Source organism: Equus caballus, chromosome 14 (genome assembly GCF_041296265.1).
Source record: "Equus caballus isolate H_3958 breed thoroughbred chromosome 14, TB-T2T, whole genome shotgun sequence".
NCBI classification, from domain to species: domain Eukaryota; kingdom Metazoa; phylum Chordata; class Mammalia; order Perissodactyla; family Equidae; genus Equus; species Equus caballus.
Window position 1 is genome coordinate 32,514,354 of NC_091697.1, and position 26,767 is coordinate 32,541,120.

Below are 26,767 nucleotides of genomic sequence, written 5' to 3' on the forward strand. Positions count from 1 at the left end.
AAATCTAAGTCTCAGTCATTTTATCAATAAAATAATGAATAATAGGATTACCTGTTAGGGATGTTGGTGAATTAAAAAAGAACTAATAATCGATATAAAGACTTAGTATGGTGCCTGGGGTGCTATCAATATTAACTGACACTATTTTATTTATAGTATTTTCGGTAAGTGCTACTGCCATAATTTTACACCCATAAACTGCCTTTATCAATCTTCCTTCTTCTATGACCGAATGGAATAGGCAAAAGAAACCCACAAGTTCCGACGAAAAGCAATGGTCAAATGTTTTTTTTTTTTTTTTATCAGGGAGGCCTTCCGGATTTGACCATCAAATAGCTACCAATGCTTCTTCACGCCCATTCCCTTCCGTCTGCTTCAGTTTCTCTACAGCACTAATTGTTTACTGGCTGTACTCTCAACTGAAGGTAAGCTCCATGGGGCAGGGACTTTGTTTCGCTCACTCTATCCTTATCATCTTGAATAGTGCTTGGCATGTACTAAACACTTAGTATATACTTCAGAAAAGTGATCAATTTAATGAGCCCCATCCCCGCTCTAAAATCGCCTCCCATATGCCTCTGATGAAGGGAACACCGAGAGGGGCAAGGGGCGTGAGAGCATCTCCCGTCCCCCAGCTCCTTTCCCTGTACGCACCGGAAGGGTCATTGAATCGTTTCAGGGGCGCCTTAGGAAAGGACATGCTGACGACCAGCTCCACAAACCGAAGATCACTAGCGCTCCTCGGCAACTTCCTGCGGTTTATTACGGACTTAATCGCTTCAAATTCAAATCTCCCCACTTATTCCCCGCCCATCCCGAAGTTAGCCAATTGCAAAACCAAGACCCTAGGTACACCAATCCAGGACGGGAACAGCCAAAGAGCATGCGCACTCGGCTCTCGCCGAATCCAATCAGGTGGCCTGCGGGTTTAGGCTACCAGCCAATAGGAGACTGTTACTGTCTCCTCCCTCCGCCAAGCCCCGCCCACGCCGCTCTAGTTGTTATTCAATTGTAACCTACGCGCTAGGAGGATTTGCGCAAGCGCACTTCACATCCCAGAAGTTTGAAAGTTTGTGTTTGGCGTCACGTAGGGGACAGTGCAGTGAGTTCCAGCTTAACTGGTTCCAGCCCTCTCCAACCATTCCTTGGGTGTAAGCTTTTCAGGATTTCAGTTCTTTCAAACTGGGTTCTGACCAGTTTGGCCTAAACGGAAGGAAAAAACGAACCCACGTTGAGACGTCAGCTTATATTCCTTGCGCATGTGCTGTGACCCGAGCAGCGAGGCCGGGGCGTGGCCTGAGCGTGGAGATTCCGCGCATGCGCTCAGCTCGCACGGCGCGGCTGCAGCCAGGAGGCGACTGAAGTATGTCGGCCCCATTTGAGGAGCGCAGTGGGGTAGTTCCGTGCGGGACGCCGTGGGGCCAGTGGTACCAGACCTTGGAGGAGGTGTTCATTGAAGTTCAGGTGCCGCCTGGCACGCGCGCCCAGGACATCCAGTGCGGCCTGCAGAGCCGGCATGTGGCTCTGGCCGTGGGTGGCCGCGAGATCCTCAAGGTAGCGGCAGGTCGGGGCTGGTGCTGTTTCTTCCCAGCCTCCCTAAACCCCCGCGTCCTGAACTTCACGGTTTCCGTGGAAAGACTGGGAAAGCCTTACGGCGCGTCTGCGTGGCCGAGAGAAAATTGACCTGGTTTTGATCTGGTCGGAGCCCCACCTTCAGGGCCAGTCCTGAGTTGACGTGGAAATTTGAGGAGCCCATGTTTCAGGCTTTATTTCTAAACCAAATGAAGCTGCTGCTTTTCTCTGGGGTTCTTAAGCGGAGAACAACTTAACTAGATGGTTAAAGGAACAAATTTTATCATACATATCCTTTCTTCCAGGCACTGAGTTAGGTGCACAAGATAGATAAGGTTCCTGCCCTTGAGAGGTTGTATTCTTGTAGGGAGGCATAATAAAACTAAACTAATTAATATTTAGGCAATTATGGGAAAGTAAAGAAGAAAATTCAGGCTGTCGGGATGAGGATTCAGAGATGATGTCAGGTGATTTATTTTCTCATCTAAAATTAGAAAAAATCTGCATATTCGTGGAGCTATTAAGTAGGTGGTCCAGAAGTGTGTGAAGAAAATAATATCCCATTTATTTTCACCAGTGCCCTTTGGATCTGGGACCCGCTTTGTCCTTGTTAAGCTTTATAGTTAAATTCAATTAAGTTGAAGTTAGATTTCTTAATCGGATTGGATGCCAAGATGTTTGGTGGCGGTGTAGTGTAGTGGTGAGGGGAGACGACTTGGTAGGTGGTTCTGCTGTTTTTCTAGTTTTGTAACCTTGGGCAGGAGATGATCCAGTGTCTCCAAGCGTTTATCTGCAAAGTGCGGTAATTATAGTACCTTTCTCATAGGCTCATAGGATTATTTTGAGCATAACGTGATATCCGTGTGAATGAACATGTAGGAGTGGTGTCTGGTACTTAATAAGTGAAGACTACATGTTAGCTGTTATTATTTAGTATGGAAGTGCTTTGAGTGCCTTAGGCAAAAGCAAGAGTCATATGAAAGACATTGATTTATGTCAACTTGGGTCTTAATAACTTTTCTGCACATTTGTGCATTTCATAGTTTCCTGAACAGTGGTTTAAGATTGCACTTCAGAGTTACTTTAGTAATTCCAGTAACTTTGGGATTTTAGCAATAGGTCTAACTCTAGGATTTTAGGTCTACACTTAGACCAATAAGATTTTTTTCACTAGTGTTGACATGAAAAAAAATGTTTTCTTTTTTTATGTGACATTTTAATTTCATTTCCTAAAACTTAAATTTGGCAAGCAGCAACAAATCAAAATGGATTTGAGTGGATGCACTGTCTTTTAAACTTATATTTTGCTTTTATCTTTCTTAAAAACAAGTTTCTGAAAAATCAGTTAAAAACTTAATCTGACATCAGATCTGCAGTATTTGCTTTAAAATTTTTTAAATGCCAAATTGCCCAACAAAGAGATTGAACCAGTTTTTAAAAGTTTATTTTAAAAGACATCATTTCTTCTTAATTTCAGTGGGAGAGCTCTTCTTATAGTTCATTTTGATTGGTAAAGTATTTCAGATACTAATTTCACATTTGGCTAATCAGTGATTAGTAGTATTTCTTTTTCTTCTAGAAGTTGAGTCCTCACCTTTCTTTAGAGAATCCTGTGTTCTCTGTCATAGTAAATATTCCGAGCATTGTAAACGAGATTCCATTTCACTGGCTAGGAGGAAGCTTAGGGTTGAACACCTTTCAATGTGTTAAAATGGTATAAAATTTGATCTCTCTATTCTAACCAAATTAGAAAATTATGTGTGGATTAGATAGGAAATTAGGTAAGTCCTAAATCATGAAAGCTTTAAAAATTAATGAAATGTCTGTATTTTTAGTGCTTTATATGTCTGTTTTTTTCAGGGCAAACTCTTTGATTCTACAATAGCTGATGAGGGAACGTGGACTTTGGGTAAGGGTAATCTATTAGAATTCTTAGAATCTTTTTTAAAATTAATTTTGTCTCAGTATGTTTCCCCTGTTGTATTAGGTCCTTTGTCTTTGCAGCTTTGGAAGATATAGTGATAGAAATGTATTGAAAACAATTGTATGTCAAGTACATAATGGTTTTGGAAAATAAATTTAATGATGAACTCTAATTTTTTTGTGGTTTTTGTTTGTTTAGAAGACAGAAAAATGGTCCGTATTGTTCTTACAAAGACAAAGAGAGATGCAGCAAATTGTTGGACTTCTCTTCTAGAATCTGAATATGCAGCTGATCCTTGGGTGCAAGATCAAATGCAGAGAAAACTTACATTAGAGAGATTCCAGAAAGAAGTAAGTCAGATGAATGTATGAATATGTATAGTTAAACATCTTACAATCATAGAATAATTATTATTTGAAATTAATACTCAAATGTAATTATAAAAATGACAAAAAGTGTTTAGAGGAATTTTTTAAGTTAAATGATTAGAAAAATGATTGGCCTTTCTATGTATGGACTTGATTTTTTATTTTATTTTCTTGAGAGGAATATGTTTGTACTGCCATGATTTTTAAGTTTAAATTTATATAATGTATACCAGTAATGCATGAATGAAGTCATAAACATTCAATCAATATAGACTTACATAGTATAAAAAAGTGAAGGGCACCTTCAGCGTCTCCCCATTCCATACCTCTGTCTCATTCTCATCAGTATATTGGCTTGTATGTTTTGTTTTTAACATAAATGGAGGATCGCACTTTGTGTATTTTTCATGTTGCTTTTTCCTCTTGATAATATATCTTGTGTCTCTTTTCCTCCTAGTACCAAATAGATAAAACATTCTTTTCAACTGCTTCAGAGTGTTTTCTGGTTTGAATGTATCATGATTATTTATTTAGGTATTCCCCTTTGATAAGATTTAGATTTCTCCATTTGTAGCTATTTCAAACAAAGTTTGTGCCTTCATTTCTGTGAAACTATTCAGATGTTCTTTTAAGATAGATATCTAGGAGAAGAATTACTGGATCAAACTACTGTTAAAGTTTTGGTGGATAATTTCCATCTATGTGATGATGATTCCCAAATGAATCATCTCTAGCCTAGACTTTTCTACAGAATTTTGGATTCACATTTCCAATTGCCTATTCAACGTCTCCACTTGACTGTCTGACAGACGTGTTAAATTCAACATGTCCAACCTGAACTCCCTAACTTCCCTCCCTCATTTGTTCTACCTCTAGCCTTCCTGGCTCAGTTGAGGAAACTAGTTGTTCTGACCCCCCAAAAATTGGAGAATCATCCTCCATTCCCATCGTTCTCTCACACCCTGTCCAATTTGTCAGGAAACCTTACTGGCACTACCTTCCAAATATATTCGGAATTTGACCACTTCTCACCACCCACTCTACTACCGCTCTGATCTGAACCATATCTAACATCTTATCTGGATTACTCCAATAACCTAGCTGTTCTCTTCACTTCTACCCTTGCCAAGCTACGGTCTTCTCAAAACAGCAGTTAGAGCAGTCCTTTAAAATGCAAGTCACATTACATCACTTCTCTTCTTAGAACTCTTTCACTCTAGTAAAGGACAGTATTTTACAAGGCCCCACCTGACCCCGGTCCTCCGTGATCTGCCTGACCTCCTCTCCTGCTGCTGTCCCCCTCATTCTGCTCAAGCCATACTGGCTTTTTTGCTGTTCCTTAGACATGCCAGGCTGTTTCTTTTCTGTCCTTTTGACTGCAATGCTCTTCTTCCAAAGCTTGGCTAACCTCTTCACTGTTCTCAAGTCATGGCTCAGTGAAGCATACTTTGATCTTTGATCATACACTTTAAATTCTATAATCTTCTCCTCATTTCCCTAACTCTGCCTTCTTTTCTTTCTTTCTTCTTTTTTTTTTTCCTAGAGCAGTTGCCAACTTTTAACACCCTAGAACAGGGGCAGGCACACTACGGCCCATGGGTCAAATCCTGCCCACTGCCTGCTTTTGAAGTAAAGTTTTACTGGAACTCACCTGTGCTTATTCGTTTGTGTATTGTCTTTCATATAGCAATGGCAGAATTGAGTAGTTATGACAGACACTATATGGCCTTGAAAACCTAAAATATTTACTACCTGGCTCTTTGTAGAACAGTTTGCTGATCTCTGCACTAGATAGCTTAATGGTTTATTATTTGTCTCCTCCTGTTGAATGTAAGCTCCACCAGAGGAGGGATCTTTGTCTGTTTTGTTCACTCTTAAAATCCACGTGCCTGGGGCCAGCCCGTGGCTGAATGGTTGAGTTCGTGCTCTGCTTTAGTAGCCCAGGGTTTCGCTGGTTTGGATCCTGGGTGTGGACATGGCACCACTTGTCAGGCCATGCTGAGGCGGCATCCCACATAGCACCACCAGCAGGACCTACAAGTAGAAGATACAACTAGATACTGGGGGGATTTGGGGCAAAGAAGGGAAAAAAAAAAAAAAAGATTGGCAACAGGTGTTAGCTCAGGTGTCAATCTTTAAAAAAAAATCCACTAATGGTGTCCTCTAATGCCTCTGATGGTGTCCTCCAAATAGTAGCAACTCAAATGTTTGTTGAATAAATGAAATGCCCTCCAACAAAAACTAAAGTTGTAGGTAGTACTTACTTCATAGGATTTTTGTGAAGATTAAATATGTTAATATATGTATAGGTCTTAGAACCCTGCCTGGCATACAATAAGCTCTCAAAAAATGATATTAAAATCTGTTTACATACTGGTACTAAAGTATATGTTTGCCCATATACTTGTCAACATTGTAATATACATATTGATCTTCTAAATCTTTGTAAATCTGAAAATTGAAAAATACGTCATAGTTTCAAGTCCCATTCTGGTGGTTACAGTGAAGTTTGATATCTTTTCAAATGTTTATTGGCCATTTAGGTTTCCTTTCTTGTCAATTGCCAGTTCATATCTTTTTAGCATTTTCCTTTTGGGTTACTTATGTTTTTCCTTATAAGTTTTGTTTTATCGTAATTTTTTTCATATCTTTTAGAATCCTGGGTTTGACTTCAGTGGAGCAGAAATCTCAGGAAACTACACTAAAGGTGGACCAGATTTCTCAAATCTTGAGAAATAACCGCTATTTTTTTTGCTGCATTCTGTGGATCCTAGCAGTTGTTGCCAACTTAATCAAAGGAACAGATCATGTGGTGGAAGAAAAATGTGGATGCCTGCAGTTAACAAATTGCAAAATATAAATATGGTTCTAAAAATTGCATTCAAGTATGATTTACATAGGAAGCATCTTAAATACTGTGGGAACTATTCTATTGATATATAGTAACTTGTTTTTGGACTTGTTTTTGCTCAGCATGAAGTTTTATATGCTGCATTTTACTAATTTCATATTTAACCTGTATTTTTAATACAAAAAACATGAGGGTATAGATCATGTGAAATGACAGGGTGCCTTCAGGGAAAATTAAGTTTTTCTTTGAATAAGTGTGATGTGGAAATAATGTTCAATAAACTTTTCTAAAATAGGAATTGTGTACCCTTTTTCGAAGTATATGAGTTCACAGAAGGATATGATATTACTAAAGAAAATTTTAAGAAAGGAAAAAGCAATCCACAAAAAAAAAAACTTAACTCGTTAAAGAGTTAATGAAAATTTCTGAATTAGTGTATTATTCCTTGAGAGATGACTTTATCTCAAGAAATTGAAAAATAGCAAACCTAACAATAGGAATGGATTAATACAAAAGAGAAGTGGTCAAGTGAATGTGGCTGTTGGTCAAACCCTTTGTTGATGACAAAAAACAGATTATGGCCTGTGATTCTAAGTCAGTGGCATCATGTTGATCTTCAGTAATCCAGACATATAAGTAAGAATTGTCTTAAAATTTTATTTCATCCTTTTCCTGTACTTTTTAATTTTAAAAACTATTTTAAACAATTTCAAATGTACAGAAAAGTTACTAGTAAGCTACACAGAATTGTTTTCCTCCTGAACCATTTGTGTATAAATTGGTGACATGATGTCCTGTCACCTCAGAGGGTATGTATTTCCTTCAAAGGACATGCTCTTACATAATTACAACATGACCATTAAAATCAGGAAATGAGCATTGATACATTACAACCATCTAATCCCCACACCATCATTCCATTCAAGTTTAACTGATTGTCCCAATGATGTCCTTTACAGCAAGAGGATCCAGTCAGACTTATGCCTTCCCTTTAGATGTCAGGTGTCTTTAGTCTGCTTCATCTGGAACAAGTCCTTATTTGTTCCTTCACTTTTACAACCTTGGCACTTTTGAAGATTATAGGCTAGTTTTGTGCAATATTCCTCATTTTGAGTTTTGTCTGATATTTCTTCATGATTAGATTCAGGTCATACATCTTTGGTAGGAATGTTACAGAAGTGATGCTGTGTACTTATTGCATCCTATCGTAGTTAATAATTTCGATTTGTCCTTTTTCTGATAGTGTTTACTTAGATTACTAAGTGGTGTCTGCCAGTCTTCTCCACTGTAAAGATACTCTTTTTATGTTTATAATTAAGTATTTTGTGGGTAGTTTCGAATTATCATCATACTTTCTATTTATTTATATCTGTATAGACTCATGATTTCCTACTTTATTCAGTGGGTTAAAAATCTATTATTCCCATTACTTTGATGCTCATAGTTTTTCTAAATTTCGCCAGTGGAAGACCATTCTAGGTGGCTTCTATGTCCTTTTGACATGTCCTCAACATTATTTAAGCAATTTCTTAGTCTCTCGCACAAAATATGCCAGGCTTATTGTGATTTCCCTGCCCTAGCCAAAGAATCAGCCATTTTTCCAACAAGACTTGATTCTCTTTAGTGGAGAATGGTATTTCGAAGCCAAGATCTGTGTGCTAGTATACAATTGCTTTTGGTGTGTGTATATAATGCATACATTTACATCTATATTTGTTTCTATATCTACGTATAGGAAAACCATGTGTTCACACTTAAACTTTCACTTGTAGTTTCATGGGGTTCTTTTTTGTTTTCTCTCTTTCTCTATAACTCCTTTCCACAACAGTGAGAAACCATATTCTTATCCTGAGTAATTTTGGTTCCCTGTTCTAGGTCATCTCCACACATGAATGCCTTCCTCACTCTGCTCAGACTCCAACACCCTATGCCAAGCAGGGATATCCTCCTCACCTGCTTGGACTCTAACGCCCCACTCTGGGCCACTGTAGCATAGCCACATCCTTTGGCAAGGCGCCTATCTTGTACCCAATATTAGGAATGAATTATTGGGGAGGAGGCTTTTTCTTTTAATTAGCTTCTCTTTTGATTTTTTCAAAAATTTTATATTTTGAAGAAACATACAGTAAAATTAACTTTTTGCTAGTAGTTTTGTGAATTTTAACATATGTAGAGATATGTGTAAACACCTCCAAAATCAGGAGATTGAACAGTTCAATCACCACAAAAACTCCTCCTTGCTCTCTCTTTATAGTCACACCCTAATCCTAGCCTCAAACCCTGAAACCACTAATTTTAGTCTCTGTCTCTATAGTTGTCTTTTCAAGAATGTCATGTAAATGGAATCATATGTAATAATTAAAAAAAAAATGTTTTATTGAGATAGAATTCACATACCATACATTTCATGCATTTAAAGTGTAGAATTCGGTGGTTTTTAGTATAATCACATATATTCAACTCTCACCACAGTCAATTTTCATTTTCATACCTCAAAAAGAAACTCCATACCTTTGAGCTGTCATCCCCCAACCCCTCAAGCAACCACTGATTTACTTTCTGTCTCAGATTTCTCTGTTCTGGACATTTCATATACATTGAATCAGAGTATGTGATCTTTTGTTATTGGCTTCTTTCGCTTAGCATAATGTTTTAGAGGTTCATCCATGTTCTACTATGTGTCAGTACTTCACTTTTTGTATGGCTGAATAATATTCCATTGTATGTCTACCATACATTTATCCGTTTGGCAGTTGGTGGACTTTTGGGAGGCTTCCACCATTTGGCTATTATGAATAATCTTGCTATAAACATTCAAGTACAAGTTCTTATGTGCATGAATATTTTCATTTCTTACCTTGAAGTGGAATTTCAAGTTTTATGGAAATGTGGTTTGATCATTTGAGGAACTGTTAGATTGTTTCCAAAGTGACTGCACCTCCCACCAGCAGTGTATGAGAGTTCCAATTTCTCCACATCTTTGTCAACACTTATGTGACTTTTTGATTCTAGCCATCCTAGTAGATGTGAAGTGCTATCATTGTGGTTTTGATTTGCATTTCCCTGATAACTAATTTATCTTGAGCATTTTTTCTTGTGCTTATTGACCGTTTGTGTATTTTCCATGGAGAAATGTTTATTCACATCCTTTGTCCATTATTTAATTGCATATCTGTCTTTATATTATTGAGTTGTAAGAGTTCTTAATATATTCTGGACACAAGTCCCTTATCAGATATATGATTTGCATATATTTTATCCTATTGTGTAGGTTTGTTCACTTTCTTAATGGTATCTTTTGAAGCATGAATGTTTTTAATTTTGATGTAGTCTAACTCATCGTGCTTTGGGTGTCATGTCTAAGAACTCTTTGTGTAATCCGAGGTTGTGAGGATCTTTTCCAATGTTTTCTTCTAAAAGTTTTATAATTTTGTTTTATGTTTAGATCTGTGACCCGTTTTATTTTTTGTAGAAGCTGTGAAATATAGGTGGAGGTTCATTATTTTGCATATGGATGTCCAATTGTTTCAAAATCATTTGTTGAAAAGACTATTTTCTTAGTGATTTTTGCACTTTTGTCAAAAATCAATTGCTATTTATAGTCTAGTTTTGGTCTCTCTATTCTGTTCCATGTATCTACCTTCCTCTATACCACACTGTCTTGATAATTGTAGCCTTATAGTAAGTCTTAAAATTGGGTAGCATGATTCCTTCAACTTAATTATTTTTCAAAAATGTTTTGGCTATTTTAAGTTTGCCTTTCCATATAAAGTTTAGAATCAGCTAGTTTGTATCTACAACAAGTCCTGCTGAGGTTTTCATTGGAGTAATGTAAGTCTTCCAATCCATGCACATGAGGTGTGTCTCTATTTAGGAGCTCTTTGATTTCGATCATCTGCATTTTCTGGTTTGCAGCTTATAGAACCTTCACGTCTTTTGTTAGATTTATTCCAGTGTTCATTTTCTGGAGCTGTTGGAAATGATTTTTTTTTTCAAATTTCGGTTCCCAATTAACATTGCTAGTGCAGAGAAATGTTTGATTTTTTTGTTGACTTTCTTTCCTGTGACTTTGCTAAACTCACTTATTCTAGTTTTTTATTGTTGATTCCTTGGAATTTTCTGCATAAACCACAAATAGGAACAGTTTTTTTTTCTTTCGTCTGTTGTAGTCTGTAGGTCTTTTCCTTTTCTTGCCTGATTGCACTTGCTTGAAGAATAGAAGTGGTGAAAGTGGCCATCCCTGTCTTGTTCTGGATGTTAGTTTCAAAAGCATTCATTCTTTCACCATTAAGTATTATGTTAGCTGTAGGTTGTTATAGATGACCTTTATCAGATTGAGGAAGTTCCCATCTGTTCCTAGTTAACTGAATTTTTCTCATGATTGGATTTGAATTTTCTCAAACACTTTTTATGTATCAATTGATTTTCTTTTTAAAGATTTTATTTTTACTTTTTCTCCCCAAAGTGCCCCTGGTTCACAGCTGTATATTTTTCAGTTGTGGGTCCTTCTAGTCGTGGCATGTGGGATGCTGCCTTGGCATGGCTTGATGAGCGGTGCAGTGTCCGCACCCAGGATCCAAACTGGTGAAACCCTGGGCCACCAGAGTGCGAGAACTTAACCACTCGGCCACAGGCCGGCCCCAGTATCAATTGATTTGATCATGTTTTTTTCTTTATACTGGTAATATGGTGGATTATATTGATTAATTTTCAAATTTTGAGCCATTCTTGTATCTCCTCCCATCCCAAACTTGGTCATAGTTTATTATTCACTTTGTATGTCTGGATTACTTTATTGAGCATTTTTGTGTATGTTCATTTGTGTTGTTGGTAAGTAGTTGTTTTTTTGTATTTGTTTTGGTTTGGCATCAGGTTAATGCTGGCCTCATAATATGAAATGGGAAACGATTCTTCTACTTTTTGGAAGAGATTTGTAGAATTTTGTTAAGTATCTTCTTTAAATGTTTCATGGTATTTGCCAGTGAGATTGTAAACAATGAATTTAATTTTAAAAAATAACTGTAGGGGCCAGCCCCGTGGCTGAGTGCTTAAGTTCGCACGCTCTGCTTTGGCGGTCCAGGGTTTCGCTGGTTTGGATCCTTGGCATGGACATGGCACCGCTCATCAAGCCATGCTGAGGCGGCATGCTACATACACAACTAGAAGGACCCACAACTAAAAATACACAACTATGTACCAAGGGGCTTTGGGGAGAAAAAGGAAAAAAAAAATCTTTAAAAAAGGAAAAAAACTAGAACTTATTCAGGTTATCTACTTTCAGTTAAGTTTTGGTAGTCCATGTCTTTCAAGGAATTGATTCATTTCATCTAACTCTGTGCAGAGTTGTTTGTGGTATTTCCTTAGTGTCCTTTTAACGTCTTTAGAGTCTGTAGTGGTATGTCTTTCATTCCTAAGATTGGTCATTTCTGTCTTTTTTCTTTGTCAATCTTGCTAGAGGTTTATTAATTTTCTTGCTCTTTTCAAAGAACTAAGTTTTGATTTTGTTGATTTTCCCTCTTGTTAATTTGTTTTCAATTTCATTAATTTTTTACCCCTACAATTTTTATGACTTTTCTTTTTGCTTGCTTTGGGTTTTTTTGCTCTTTTTCTAGTTTCTTAAAGTGGAAGCTTACATTATTGAGAGCTGTTTTTCTTAATTAAAGCAGTTGATACTGTGAATTACTCTCTAAGCACTGGTTTAACTGCGTTCTATACATTCTGATATTTTAATTCAGTTCAAATGTTTTATTTTGCTTGAGACTTCCCCTAGAGTCATGAATTATGTAGAAGTCTGTTATTTAATTTCTAAGAGTTTGGAGATTTTCCTGTTATCTGTTATTGATTTCTAGTTTAAGGTCAGAGAACACACTTTGTATGATTTCAGTTCTTTCAGATTTCTTAAGGTTTGTTTTATGACATGGGATATGGTCTATCTTGGTGAATGTGCTATATGCACTTGAAAAGAATGCTATCTTGTTGTTTTAGGATGAAGTTTTTTATGTCAAGTAGCCAGTTGGTTGTTGGTATTATTCAATTCTTCTACATCCTTGCTGATTTTCTAGTAGGTCTGTAGATTAGAGAGGAGTGTTTAAGTCTCCAAGAATTGGTTTGTCCATTTATCCTTTCAATGTGGTCAGTTTTTGCTTCTTGTATTTTGTGTGTGTGTGAGGAAGATTGGTCCTGAGCTAACATCTGTGCTAATCTTCCTCTATTTTATTTGGGATACCACCACAGTGTGGTCTGACAAGTGGTGCAAGGTCCATGCTTGGGATCTGAACCTGTGAATCCGGGGCTGCTGAAGCAGTGTGCAAACTTAACCACTACACCACCAGGCTGGCCACTGCATCTTGTATTTTTAAGCTCTGATGTTGGGTGCATACATATTTAGGATGGTCATATCTTCTTGGTGAATTGATTCTTTTATCACTACTTAACATCCTTCTTTATCCCTGGTCATTTTGATTGCTCCTAAATCTACTTTATGAAATTGATATTTAAAAAAGGCTTATCTTTTAATTCATCTTATTTGACTTATATTTCCGGTTTTGGTTTATGAAAAGTTACAGATTTCACACTGAGTAAGCAATAACACATTTTATAAAAATTATTCTAGGGGGCTTGCCTCATGGCGTAGTGGTTAAGTTTGCATGCTTTGCTTCAGTGGCCTGGGGTTCCAAGGTTCAGACCTATACACTGCTTATCAAGCCATGCTGTGGAGGTGTCCCACATACAAAATAGAGGAAGACTGGCACAGATGTTAGCTCAGGGACAATCTTCCTCACCGAAAAAAAGAATTCTATTATTAGGAAAATAAATTCACGATGGTAGTGTTGAAGTTAATATGGCCAGAATATAGTTGGAAATTATACAATTTCAAGAGACCATTTAATCTTCTATTTTGGGAGGTAATGTGCAGGGTGCTTAAGAGCACAGCCTTTGGGTCAGAACTGCTTGGATTTGAATCTTACCTTCAAGTACCACATATGTGACCTTCAGCTAATCACTTCTTGGTGGCTCCAGTTCATTTGTAAATTGGGATAACTTCATTCAGTATGGACGATTACATGAGATGATTCATATAAAACATCCCTGGTCAAGCCTGGTGGTGCAGTGGGTAAGTTTGCATGTTCCGCTCTTGCAGCTCGGGGTTCACCGGTTCAGATCCCAGGTGTGGACATGGCACTGCTTGGCACACCATGCTGTGGTAGGTGTCCCACATATAAAGTAGAGCAAGACGGGCACAGATGTTAGCTCAGGGCCAGTCTTCCTCAGCAAAATGAGGAGAATTGGTAGCACTTAGCTCAGGGCTAATCTTCCTCAAAAAAAAAAAATAAATAAAATCACTCATTTAAAAAAAAAAATCTCACAATCATACCAGACAGTAAAAACTATCATTACTAACCACAGATGTTAGAAATGTCTATTGTTTTTAGATAGTATGTCACATAATTGTCAGGACATATAAGGTTCAGGTGCTCTTTTTAAAAATAACACTTGTGAAAAGAGGGGATTATGATATATAATCTGACTCAAATGCAAAAGGAACCTTTTATAACAGTTTTTCTTTCATCAATAATTCCTTGCGGTGTCTACTTTATAAGATGTATTGTTAATTTAATTAAACATGAACAGTTCAAAATCATATATTGTTTCAGTTCCAATAATTACTAGTTGATCTAAAAGGCTAATACAATACTTGATAGTTACCAGAAATTACCAAACCACTTTGCTGGAATGCTAATTAGGTAAGAGGGTTTGCCCAGAACTTTTGGTGGGCACAATCTAAGGGTGAGTTTGTATTAAGGACATCCACAGTAGTGATCAATCTCAAGGACAAAAGTGACCAATAGTGCATAAACACTAACTTTTTAATGAACATTAAGCATATTTATCAGTGTCTAGTTTAAAAAACCATCAGAAAGTAAAAAGTGTCAATTAGTCAATAGTCATACTATTAAAAGAGATTTTGTTTCTACTACCATGCATCTTTAGTGCTAAATTTAAATATACTGAGTAGATAGCTTTTTATTTTTTTTTCCACATTGCCAAAAAAGTTAATTGAATCAGAGGAGAAACAGAAGACCACTCAGCAAAGGAATGCATTTCAATAACTTTATTGAAAGGTATATCCCTTGGTACCAGAACATAATGGTAGTTGGTTAGGTTAACTCTGCCAACTCAAAATTAACACTGATGTATTCAAAATACTGAAATCTATCAGCCTTTTGGGAAAACTGAAAAATTACCCACAAAACATGGTGTACAAAAGTATAAGATACATTGTGGTTCTTTGGTTTACTTTTCCAGTGCTTATTTACCCACAATATGATATCAAAATTGGGTACAGCCATCCTGGATGGACTCAGGCTACACGCTGTACTGAGTAACCGTTTACAACACTTTTAACGCTGTAGATCTCCTTAGATTCACTGACTTAATAGAAAATCCTGAACTCTACCATCAGTAATCTCACAATTACACAGATGCCTACTTACTTAGTAACTTTCTTTTGGCACAGTAGGGGCAATTTGTGAAAATATATTCACTTCCTTTTAAACAAAATTCGAAATTAGAAGCAATGACAGTTTTATAAAAACAGTCCTTAGTCCTTAGTAAAAACTTCTGGAGTGTTAAATCGGCAAGTTTTAAGAGGGATGTTAATTTACTTTGAGTTACAAATACAATAAAGACTAATTTTCTTGATGGGGCTAGGTTGCAGCAGATTTTGTATAAAAATTTTTTATCATGGATACATACAAACGTTACCTGTTTTCTAGAAAAAATATTAAAGATAATATGCCAAAATTACTAGGTCTTTAGTTTTCTTTATATAAAATATCCTCAAATTTAAATGTAATTCCCATGTAGCAATAAAGTCCGCATCTCTAGATTATGTATTACAGGCGCCAAGAAACCATTTTTACTGCCTAGAATAGTGACTTGTTATGTCTTAAAAGTGCATTTGTGAAATGTTGGTTTTGATGTAAACCTCTTAATTTAAAATTTAAATTAAGTAGGTTACCATTTTTAATTTTACCTAAATACAATATATTGACCCAATATAGAAAGTTGGATCAATGTTAGAAATGAAGATTCACAGTTTACCTTCCCAGGCTTATTTGCATTTCACATTTACGCTCTTAGCTTTGATTTGTATGCCTCACTCACAGATGAATTCAAATTTAAGCATAATTCCTGTACAGCATAATGTTAATTAGGCAGTTTTCCCAAATCTGAGCACATCAGTGCTAATCTAGTTGTGATGTTTTGAGGCTTCACAGCTTACATCCATTAGAACATTAAGGAATCCACAGCTCAGGATTGTGGAGAGGCTTCAGAGAAGAGTTTTTGTTGCTGTAATAATCCTATTTAAACAAACAAAAAATCAAGTTATCAGAAGTGTCCCAAACATAAATCTTACTACCTGTTAAAAATGGACTGTTCATATCTAAGATTCATAATCATGTTATATGTAGATGTGTTCAACGTTAACATTTAGTCCTGAGTAGAGAAAAAGTTAAATCACCACTGTGAGTTAAATTTAGAGGGCAAGAATATATGTCATATCAGTGACGAAGTTTATGTTTTTTATGCATATAACTACTTTGCAGTGTTCCAACTGCCATAACAATGATACCCCCAATGTGGAGACAATCTACCACAACTTTTTCTTTAGGTACAACACCCAAATTTATACTGATTTTGCTTAGAAGCTAATAGTCTCAAATCAGTTCATAAATGCTTCAATTTGGTCCTGTTGTCCTGCTCAGGCTTGTGTAACTTTAAGTGAGCCAGAGCTTCAGTCTACATGTAACAAATGATGTGCAATTAAGAAAATACGGTTTTAGTGCTACTTTTAAAATTCAGGTCATTAAGGAGGATGCTGTTTTCTGAGCTGATAATTTAACGAAATGGCTAATGCATATGTCAAAGGTTGGATAATTCCTTACTCTGAGAGTTTTGTACCTTGCACGTAATAAATGCCCTCAAATATTAGCTGACAAGATCAGTCAAATCATTTTTCCCTTTGCTATTCAACTCCATTTTGTTTTGAAAATAATTCAGATTTTAATTCTTGAAATGCAGAAGAAAACTGTAGCATTAGAAAATTTTCTCTATTTGGAGAATAACTATGAACAAATTTACCAATTAAGGGACCATTTCAGGAATTGTTGGAAGGTGGGTTATTCTGTAGTAACTATGCTTCAGTTGCCGTGCAGTACGCCCCGAAACAATCCATTTCAACTTCTGAACATTCGGTTTGGAACACTTGTTCGATGAATATTCAGTTAAACACTTGGATACAAGCTCTTGCCAGAAGGTCAAATCTCTGCCATTTATCTGTGCATAAATTTTAAAAAATTATTACTCAAAATAAAACTCCGACAGTATTTAACCACAGTAATACCTACAATCTTAACATGCGTCTTTCCTCGTCAAAAAAATTTGAGGATAAGCTACTTAAGTTTCAAATAAACACATGGTATCTCATTTTACTTCAGGAAATAGTACAAGTGGTTTAGTTTCTTTTACAGCTGTTAACAGGCTTTAGGCTATGACCTTGACGTACCTTGGAATGTTTCTGAAGACATTCTACCCCTTCTGTTAACTCTACACACTTCTGGGCTTGGATCTCCAATGCAATGATGGACAATGCCAACACAGAAGGCTAAAAAGAGATAAATTTTAAAGTAAATGTTGAATATAAAAATAGGTCTACAAATAGGTTTAACCTTTATAAAATATTTACCTTTGCTTTAGAGAATATGATCCTGCAGTAGCATGCCTTAAGTTGAGCTTCTAGTCTTTCAAAATTAAGGCTATTCTTCCTTTAAAAAGAAAATGAGGTTAATTTTACATAGATAATTTTAAATCTAGTCAAAAGACAAATTTTTAGAAAAACATTGAAGTTACTTTAAAGTGAAGTTTATGCACACTTATCATAGGAAATAAATTATTTGAAGTAAAGAATTCCCCTTGCTTTGGAGATGCCACCAGTATCAAGATTTCTTTTCATTTTAATAAATTTATTTTTGCATCTACTAAAGTTACTTTTTCCATAAATCTATTAGATGCTTAACTTATTAGTTTCTATAAGTTAACTAGTCTATAAATGGAAAATATAATTTAAAAAAAAAGTTGAAATGTCCTTTAATCCCCAAAATTAGCCTTCACAGACTTCAAGAAGCTACTGACAATTTAAGGTCTTCTCACTTCTGCTGGACAGTGAAGTGAAATTTAAGGAGCCAGAGCTTTCATTTTATTTCTTTTGATTGGAATTCTCCCAGGATATTGATTTCATGCACCATCCAGACAACACCATTCTGACTTCCAAATCTCCTTTGTTCAAAACCAAGATCACATACCTTTCAAATGGCAAGTTTTCTTGAATGAGTGAATAATAGAGTTGCAGAAATTGAAAGGCAGTAGTAGCTTTGACTTTCCAACACACCTTCTCCAACACAATCTTTTCCATTCTCATCAAGTCTGAAACCGTGAACCTATACTGGCTGATTCGGATCAAGTCAGTTGCTAACGGGACATTCCTCTCCTCTTCTATTGATTTTACAGCCAAGTAGAAGCAGCTCAGTCCAACACACCCAAGGTGCTTGGGTTGTACCTAAAAAGACAATAAGCCCATGTCCTTACCTTATTTCAATTAAAAAAACAAAGGATAATCTAGAACTCAGATCCATCATTTCAAAAATGTATCTCTGAGGTAATATTTCTCACTTGAGAAGGACTTAACGAGGTCCACTCATATCTCAACTGTAGCCTGTCAACCCTATGCACCCCACCTGGAACCCACTTTTGAGTAAATGGACTAAGTTTCAGTAAAATGTTTGGCTCCAGCACATAAGAATTCTTACTTTTATTGTTGTTGTTGTTTAGATCACTGCAGAACTATAAGCACTGTGTTCTGATTGGACCAAATCAGTTACCTGGTCAAAGGCTTACAGGAGGACTGAAACACCTTACAGCTTATGCACAAAATTTCCTTCCAGAATGTTGAGTGTTTCCAGGCTGTTTTCTTTGTAGTAACACATGTAAAATAGTTTTTAAATATTGTAGCACATATTCTTTGTGCTCCTGTAAAGCTCTATTCTCTACTGATCTCTCCTTTTTTAAAATTTATTGATCATTTTCTGAATGTCTACAATGAGAGGCAGTCAAAATTCTACCGGCCCAACTAAGTTCTGGTCAACTGAAAGTTTGAGAAGCCTTTACCAGTATTTGTGTTCTCCTCCTCTTCTTGGAACCCCCTAAGCAATATACTTATGCCTCTTTTGAGGTATAATTTATTTTTCTTATTATGCCGTATAACTGTATGATAATTGTCAGTGCAAACATTATTCCCACATAAGATTTTAATATAGTCAAGGGACAGATGTATATTATTCATCTGTGCAACATTTATAGAGTCAAAGGTCGTGCCTGCACATGGTGTCTAAAGCGTTGTTTAGTCTATTGAACAAATTTCTTGAATAATCCAATTAAAGACTGAGTTTCTTTTGTATATGATACATTGTTAGGTACTGAAAACTAAATGAGTTTCATTTTAATTGTCACATTATCTCATCATCCACCAATGACCATGGGCACACAGAGAAAGCAGATGTATTTTTAACAGTCAAGCTTGGAAAGCTACACTGATGTCCTGCTTATCCAATATAGGGAAATAATTATATAAATGCTCCTCCTTCAGAAGATAGTCTCCTTTCTACTGTATGCAAAGTGAGGCTGGAGATGCCAAGCATAAGCAAGACCTGAGCAGGTCTAAGGCTAAAACAATTAGAACTTTATATATGAGGAGAGATTATATATGAGGAGAGATACTCTGTTGACTAGGTATGTAGGTGATTGACAGCATCAAAAAATATATATTTATATTCTCTAATTCTTAACCATAATCTAGCATTCTGGTTCCAACACATTTCTTTAACCTTAAAACAACAGCAAACAAATGAAAATACCCAACGTATCAAGAAAGATTTTTAAAAACAATAGCCAACTCTCTTACTGGGAGACCCTGCAATTAATTATTTGATATTAGACTATTTTTCACAGTCAAACCTAATAAATGATGTATTACTCTTGATTATAAGGAAGAGTGTTCAGCAATTCTGTAGTACATAAAACTACTATGTTTTGGCTACTTGCTGAAAATAAAAAAGGTCAAATTTTTGACTACTAGCCCAAAGCTAGCAATTCCATCTCCAAAACACATTGAGCAAAACTAACAAATACTCAGGGTAATGTAGCTTTAAACATACCTTCATTTTGGACAGGAATCTGTCCAGTAAATTCACAGCTAGAGAAAATGTCTCTGTGTCGAAGCCAAAGAACTGAGTTAGACTGAGAAGATCTTTTACTTCAAAGTCCCTTAGCCTTGCAGTCATCCTGAGGCCATTATCGTGTGCAGATTCAATTAGTCTCAAGCCGCAGACCTTTGGCTGACATCTGGACTCCTGTTCCAACAGGGCATTCAGCTGGTGTAGCAGTTTCTGAGAGTCAGTTGTCAGTACCTCTATCATCTATGTATAGAACAAAGCCCAGAAAGGAGTGTAAGAATAGCCCTTCCTCCGCTGTGTTGTGCCAAGTGCTTTACAGCACAAGTCGCCCCTCTTCCAGTGCTGCTGGTGAATCTAAGTCACTGCACCGTGCCACCTGTTATTCCCCCCACCCCACTCATTGGTCACATCCTAAATTGTGCGTTCCTAGAGGGCAGGAGCCATGCCCTTCTAAAAAAAATTGCAAAAAATACAAGAAGTACTTGTTCACGTTATTCATTGTCAAGAGAGAATGATGAATAGATGCTGTAAGACAGGATACCAAAACTTTGAAATGAGATGGTAGTATGTATTCTGCTATATATTGACAGTGTGAACTGTTCAAGTTAGTTAATTTTTCTTAGTCTTCAGTTCCTCATCTGTAAAGTGGGTATAAGGTTATCACCTACCTCATAGACTTGTGTGGAATAAATGAGCTCACCTAGGTGTAGAGCTTGGCACATATAATAGGTGCCTGAGAAACACTGGACAATAATAATGAACTTATTTCTATGTCTGTAAAATGAGGTATCTATACCTGTCTCTCTGAATGGCTCGGAACATTAAACAAGATGATTCACGTAGAGTTTAGCACAGTGCTTGCTTGGCACACAGCACTCAATAATTGTTAACGTTTACTGGTGTTAGGAAAGAAAGCTTAAAGAATGCTGTGGGAGCACGCAGTGGTGGCCGGAGGCTAATTTAGCCTGCAAAATGAACCTGGGAGTTTCATTAATTTAAGCCTGGGTATTACACATCTACTATGTCCCAGGCACAGGCTAAGCCCTGGTCCCTCCCCACATTAACTGGAACACAGGAGGGGAGGGGATCTTTAGGCTCGAGCGCCGGAAGGGGTGGGCAGATGAGGAGCCACTAACTTTACGGGTCCAACTCTTTCGCCCCTGGGCTGGTCCCTGGGACCCGGCTGCCCTGACTCTAAGACACCTCTGGAGGTCGGATCTGGCCCCGCCCCTCCGGGCTCGGACTAGCCTGGACTAGTTGCTTACAGCAGCGGGAGAGTTAATCGAAGAAAAGGGCGCAGGCCAGACCTATCCCTCACCCCGCGCCCCTAACCCCGCTCCCCACCCGCACCCACAGGTCAACCCCGCAGTCCCAGCTCACCTTGATCGCTCCTCAGCGGTAACCACCCTCCCCGGGCCTGCTCTCACCTCACCCCACGATATCAGATCCGAGAGGCCTACGAGGCGAGGGGACTCGCGGGCAAGAGGGGAGAGGCCCGGGGAGGGGAGCCGTCCTGGGAGGAGGTCTGCGCAGCGCCGCCCAGACGACACTGCCCTCCTCACGGTCAGCTCGGAGCCGAAGGGGCCGTGACTGCCCGCCTCAGTAATATATTGGAGGGCGGGGTTTTCCTGCGAGGGGGGAGGAGGGCGTTTTGACCGCTGATTGGTGTAGTTCTTTTGATGGATGGCTCCCTCGGTCCAAAGAGGACTGGTCCGTATAGGGAGGCAGTCCGGCCAATCAGCACACAAGCTCTATTATCCTGGAGTCAAATTCTCCGCCTCTTGAGGCCAAGCCCCCTACCTCTAAGCGTCTCTCATTGGAGAATTTCCCAAAGTGTCTTCAATGAAGAGGAGGGCGAACTTAACGCTGCACGCACCAACCCCTTCCCGGGTAAGGTCTCTGCTGGCAGTCGATTGGCCAGAATATCATTCCAGAATGTACTGGAAGTTTTTGTTTCATGCGGTTTAGTAGAGTGGTTCTGTCCTCTCTTTCTGAAAATACGGTGGCTAGTTACAAAAAAAAGTAAAGCGTTGATTTTTTATTGCAGTTGGAGAGGTGGTGGATTTTTTGTGGTGTGGCTAGCTTCCAGAAATTTCTCCCTGTGAGCTTTGGCTATCAATTGATCCTTGCCTTATGTTGCTTTTTGTAGAATTTATCAGAGTGGAGTTGGGCTACGTAAATTCTTGGTCTTCTACCAATTTTCTGAATTTGATTTTTGAGCAGATTGAGATAGAAACGTTGGTAGTTTTTCAGTGGCTTAAAATGAAAGGTGTGTGATTGACTGTTAAGGAGAATACGTGGGCAAAATTTTAATGTCTATGAATCTTCACATCTGTGTGTGAAGCAATATTATTCTTTATATTTACTGTAAATGAACTTAATCTGTGATTTGAGCCTATGCCAGGTTACTGGGAAAATAATTAGCTTGAAGCCTTCCTGGTGCCGCTCCCTCTCTCTCCCCCACCCAGATTGTCACAAATGAGAAGGTCCTACATTAAAACGGCCTAAGGACTGGTAAGGAAGTAATCAGTTATCACTTCTCATGGCCCCTTCTTAATTAGTGGCTATCTGATCTTGGAAAAGTGAAAATTTGAAAGATTTGCTTGCATCTTTGCTATTTGCCTTGCCTTGTGCTTTCCTGCGGCAGTGCCGCAGAACCAAGCCCTGAAATGGGGACTGAGTTGTAGGGAGAAAAGGGAAAGGAAAACCAGGGAGAAAAAGTTAATATCTCAAAATAATACCTCAGCTACATAATCAGGTCAAAGTGCGGCCTTTCAAATGGGTAAGGGGTCTTGATGCTCCTTGAAAACAAACACGTAATGAATGTAAATGGGCAATTAAAACATTTAAAAAGTATATCTCACAATAAGGTGTGAATTTACAAATGTACGTGTTTCTCCTTTTGGCTTTTAGTCACAAAATTAGGAATGTATACACATGTACTCATATTAGGTGCCAGTGAAGAACAAACTGTCCTCGTGGAACCTGTAGTCTTGTGGACAATAGAAACATCTAGACTTTGGAATAAAACTGACTTGTTTTCAAAGTGCAGACTGCTAACTAGCTATGTGACTTTTAGCAGGTTGTTAAATCACATTGTTTCCATTTTCTTTTCTCAAAAATATGAAAAGTACCTTATTTGTACAGTTATTAAGAGGATTAAATAATGCAAAATACATAAAGAGGTAGGCACTGTGTCCAGAACACAGTAAATACTTGATAAATGGTAGCCTTTATTATTAAATTACTAATGTTTCTTTGGAAATGTCTTGCTTAAACGTACATTTGTGTTTTTTCTATTGTCAGATTTAGCCTTTTATTCTCAGCTTAGAATCAGAGTATTAGAATTGTTTATTTAACAGTAATAAAAGTATCTAAATTGGGTATATGAATTTCTACACCTTGTTTATATTTGAATTTTTCACATAAAGCTCTAGGTAATGTATCATTGTTTATGTGATAAAAATGTTTTCTCTCACATTAGCATCTTGCTATTTTTCTTTTTATTAAAATCTGAAATGCCTACATGGAAACACTTGTTTCAATAGCACTGAAGAAACATTGATTAAACATAATCAAGTCAAGGGGACATTTTTTACCTTTTCTCCTTCCCCTCATCCCCACTGTTATTTTTATTCCATCATATTAGAATATAGAATATTGTTTAAATAATTTAAGAGGCCTAATTAGCAAAATGTGCAAATGTAAGACTCAATTATATACTCTTGTAAAAGAAGGAAAATGAGCCCTTCACTAACTATGATTTTATTTTTAAAGACGTGTAGATTTAGTAATGAGTTTCTACTAGGAATTTTTCAAATGACTAACTGCTGGAGTATTTTCTAGGCTCAATGATATATTCAGCTGCCATCTTCATACTTTCTTCTCCATCACTAGTTAAGTGCAGCAAGAACCAAAGCTCAGAATAATAGCCTTGAGGCTGGGCAAGAATCCCAGGCAGGAGCAGGAAGATTTAATCATATTCTCTGCATTGTAGACCACAGAAGTGCCTTTGAGCAACAAAAATTCGAACAAGCAGGTATAATAGTGATGGTGTGTCAGATGCTGCCCTGACTCATAGGGAAATTCCTAATTGATTCTGTTTCCATCCTGGAGATTGGAGGAAGCTTTGCACCTTACTCTGTTCAGGCTCCCTGACAAATGTCCAGAACTTTTGGTTGTAGGCTCGTCCAACTTTGATGAGGGCTGAGGAAGTGAGGCTCCAAAGCATCTCAGCAGAGTCCCTTCCCCTCTACTTCTCGATCCTTCCTGGAACTATTTATTTCAGCCCCTGCCACCTCCTCAGCTGTTCTCTAGTACATCTGCCCTGTCTGATTCATTTGAAGAGAACTTGCTTGGCGGTGGCTTCTTTGAGTCTTCATTAGCCTCTGGGATCCCAGAGAAATTGTGTATAATCTAGGGGGTGGTGGGGATGCCAGGAGAAGGATGCATAGAAAACAGACTAATAATGTCAAGTATATCTTGCCATTCAGAAATTCTAGCTACCTCAAGTAACCCCTTCCAATTAATTGAGAGTTTACTATATTCCATGAAAAACTAAACTTTTGATTTGTCCAGTAATTACTGCTATAGAAAGGCGCTGGGAAACACTGGGGAGAGATCCCCAGCTCTCTAGCATTTAGTTTAATGGCCATAGACTCTGTTGAGTGCAGGGCTCAAAGCCAAGAGCTGCCAATAATAAAAAGTTTGCATTTGTTTTATGGTTCCCATGTGCCAGGCCATGTGCTGAACTTAAACACACATGATCTTATTTGGTCCTCTAACAACTTTGATATTATTATTATCTTCAGAAATGCAGGATATCTTGTATACCTCCTGTTTAGTAACTAATATTTACTGTTTACTGAATATACTTTACACATAACTTGAATTTGGATTTTACTGCATTTTTAAAAAAAGTTTTTATTTTGGATTTCAAACTCATTACTGAGCTTCAACAATCATCATTTTGCTTATGTTACCTATTTATTTATTTTTTTAAGATCCTAGTCTTCCTTTTTCTCCCCAAAGCCCCCCGGTACATAGTTGTGTATTTTTAGTTGTGGGTCCTTCTAGTTGTGGCATGTGGGACGCCACCTCAGTATGGACTGACGAGAGGCGCCATGTCTGCGCCCAGGATTCGAACCGGTGAAGTCCTGGGCCGCCAAAGCGGAGCGCTCGAACTTAACCACTCGGCCACAGGGCTGGCGCCTGTGTTACCTATTTACTTTATGTTTGTCCAAATATTCAACAAATATTTATTGAGGGCTTGCCAGATGCCAGACCATTATGTTTTGTGGTCTCAGATTTAGAATGTTACAGCTTTTGTGCCACATGGTGTATTGGCTCTTGTTCTCTGTGAAGGTCAGGGGTTGGAAGGATCAGCTGAGTCCTTGCCCTCCAGGTGCATCTCTTCTCTGCTCTGAAGCCCACACTAAGGTGTTTCTAGGGTCTGCTGCTGTGGTAGGAGAGGATGGGAATGGGGAGCGATAACAAGTCCTTTCCTTATTCAGGTTTCTGCCTGGGCTGCTAATCTCCCTCCCGCAGAAGCACACACACACACACACAACTACATAGAAGGTTTTGACAGAGTTGAGATTTGGGAAATGAAGTATTGCACTTTCTAATCTAGCTTTTGTGTCTGTTTGCACTGTACTAGAATAAGGGCCCTCATAGGTCAGAACTTTTGTTCTCTAGGTTGGCCTTAAACTGGTGAAGGCTTTCCTTATTTCAGGTTACCACTTTCTTCATTTCTTTAGCCTTTTAACTCTTTAACTCCTGATCTGAGTTTTGAAAGATTTAGCCATGTAAAGAGGCTAGTCCAGACGGCATTCCAGACAAAAGCAACAATTGTGCATGTGCAGAGGCACAGAGGAAAGAGAGAGTAAGTTGATTTCTACAAATGAAATATAGATTACTCTGGCTAAAGCATGGAGGTGTTGAGGAAGGGTGTCTAGCAATGCGATGGGGAGAGAAGCAGTTGCTCATCCTGAAGGGCCATGTATAATATTCTTGGAATTTTGCACTTTATTCTACAGGCTTTGGGGAACCAACCACGGAATTTAAGAGAATACCACAACTGGACTTATGATTTAGAATGACCATTTGGCATCAGCCTGAAGATTGGAAAGAGGGGGCCAAGACTGGAGTCAGGAAGATCAGTTAAGAGGCCATTTCTTAACCAGCAAAAAGTGACAAGACTGAGGGAGTGAGAATGGGGATAGAAAGAACGAGATGAATTCAAGGGACTTTAGGAGGTAGAGCTGATGGATTGTGGCGATTGATTAGGTTTCATTGATTAGGTGATAAGGAGGAAGGAGGAGTCAGGAATAATGTTCAAATTTCTGGTTTAAGCCAAAGATTGAATGGAGATTCTATTTACATGCTAAGATCAGGGAATACAGGAAAAAGACCAGGATTGTGGAGGAAGACTGAGCTAGACATGCCTGAAGGACTTCCAGGTGGAGATGTCCAAAAGGCACATACAGAAACATTTGGTGCTGTAGAGAGCTTTGGGACTCAGCAGAATATAGGGGGTGATTCGAGTCATGGAAGTAGATTAGTTAGGGACAAGAGAGACAGGACAGAATATGTTACAGAAATCAAGAGAAAGTGTTTCACGAGAGAGTGAGCACCAGATAGTGCAAAGAGGATAAAATGAAGTATGAACATTAAAGAGAGAAAATGAAATCAATGAATATATAAACCACTCTTGCAGGGAACTTGATTATGGGCATAGAGGCAATGGGCAGAGGGTGGA

General features: G+C 37.9%; 3 protein-coding genes across 5 annotated transcripts in view; 1 reads left to right on the forward strand and 2 right to left on the reverse strand.

Annotated features, from left to right (window-relative positions):
• The window catches only part of HMMR (hyaluronan mediated motility receptor), a 37,574-nt gene extending 36,270 nt beyond the window's left edge, over nt 1-1,304 (reverse strand). Inside the window, exon 1 of one of the 2 annotated variants that reach the window (XM_001917392.6) lies at nt 655-1,304. In XM_001917392.6, the coding sequence (XP_001917427.3) occupies nt 655-700 (46 nt within the window). In that variant the 5' untranslated portion in view covers nt 701-1,304. The remainder of the gene's footprint in view (nt 1-654) is intronic. The other variant, XM_023617278.2, reaches the window with a different exon arrangement.
• NUDCD2 (NudC domain containing 2) lies at nt 1,012-7,013 on the forward strand. Its single transcript, XM_001503351.6, has 4 exons — nt 1,012-1,554; nt 3,433-3,481; nt 3,695-3,846; nt 6,520-7,013. The coding sequence occupies exons 1-4, from the start codon at nt 1,366-1,368 to the stop codon at nt 6,601-6,603; spliced, it is 474 nt and encodes a 157-aa protein (XP_001503401.1). The 5' UTR covers nt 1,012-1,365; the 3' UTR covers nt 6,604-7,013.
• A 7,800-nt stretch (nt 7,014-14,813) lies between these two features.
• Nucleotides 14,814-21,842, reverse strand: CCNG1 (cyclin G1). Of its 2 annotated transcripts, NM_001309417.2 has the most exons (7): nt 21,388-21,407; nt 19,990-20,250; nt 18,082-18,335; nt 17,466-17,544; nt 17,286-17,384; nt 16,862-17,056; nt 14,814-16,080 (listed from the first exon to the last, which is right to left on the reverse strand). In NM_001309417.2, exons 2-6 carry the CDS (start codon nt 20,248-20,250, stop codon nt 16,865-16,867), a joined length of 885 nt encoding a protein of 294 aa, NP_001296346.1. In that variant the 5' UTR covers nt 21,388-21,407; the 3' UTR covers nt 14,814-16,080; nt 16,862-16,864. The 2 variants fall into 2 exon arrangements, with proteins under 2 accessions (NP_001296346.1, XP_070088730.1); XM_070232629.1 differs by lacking the exon at nt 14,814-16,080 and having other exon boundaries at nt 16,861-17,056; nt 21,388-21,842.
• Nucleotides 21,843-26,767: the final 4,925 nt, after the last annotated feature.

Excerpts from the sequence above, each read along its gene's own strand:
- CCNG1 (NM_001309417.2), bottom strand. The coding sequence starts at position 20,250 with ATGATAGAGGTACTGACAACTGACTCTCAGAAACTGCTACACCAGCTG. Across the intron at positions 17,545-18,081 it reads GAAAACTTGCCATTTGAAAG|GAAGAATAGCCTTAATTTTG; the intron begins GTATGTGATCTT and ends TTCTTTTTAAAG. Across the intron at positions 17,057-17,285 it reads GTCTTCAGAAACATTCCAAG|ATAAATGGCAGAGATTTGAC; the intron begins GTACGTCAAGGT and ends ATTTATGCACAG.
- NUDCD2 (XM_001503351.6), top strand. The coding sequence starts at position 1,366 with ATGTCGGCCCCATTTGAGGAGCGCAGTGGGGTAGTTCCGTGCGGGACG. Across the intron at positions 3,482-3,694 it reads TGAGGGAACGTGGACTTTGG|AAGACAGAAAAATGGTCCGT; the intron begins GTAAGGGTAATC and ends TTGTTTGTTTAG. Across the intron at positions 3,847-6,519 it reads TAGAGAGATTCCAGAAAGAA|AATCCTGGGTTTGACTTCAG; the intron begins GTAAGTCAGATG and ends CATATCTTTTAG.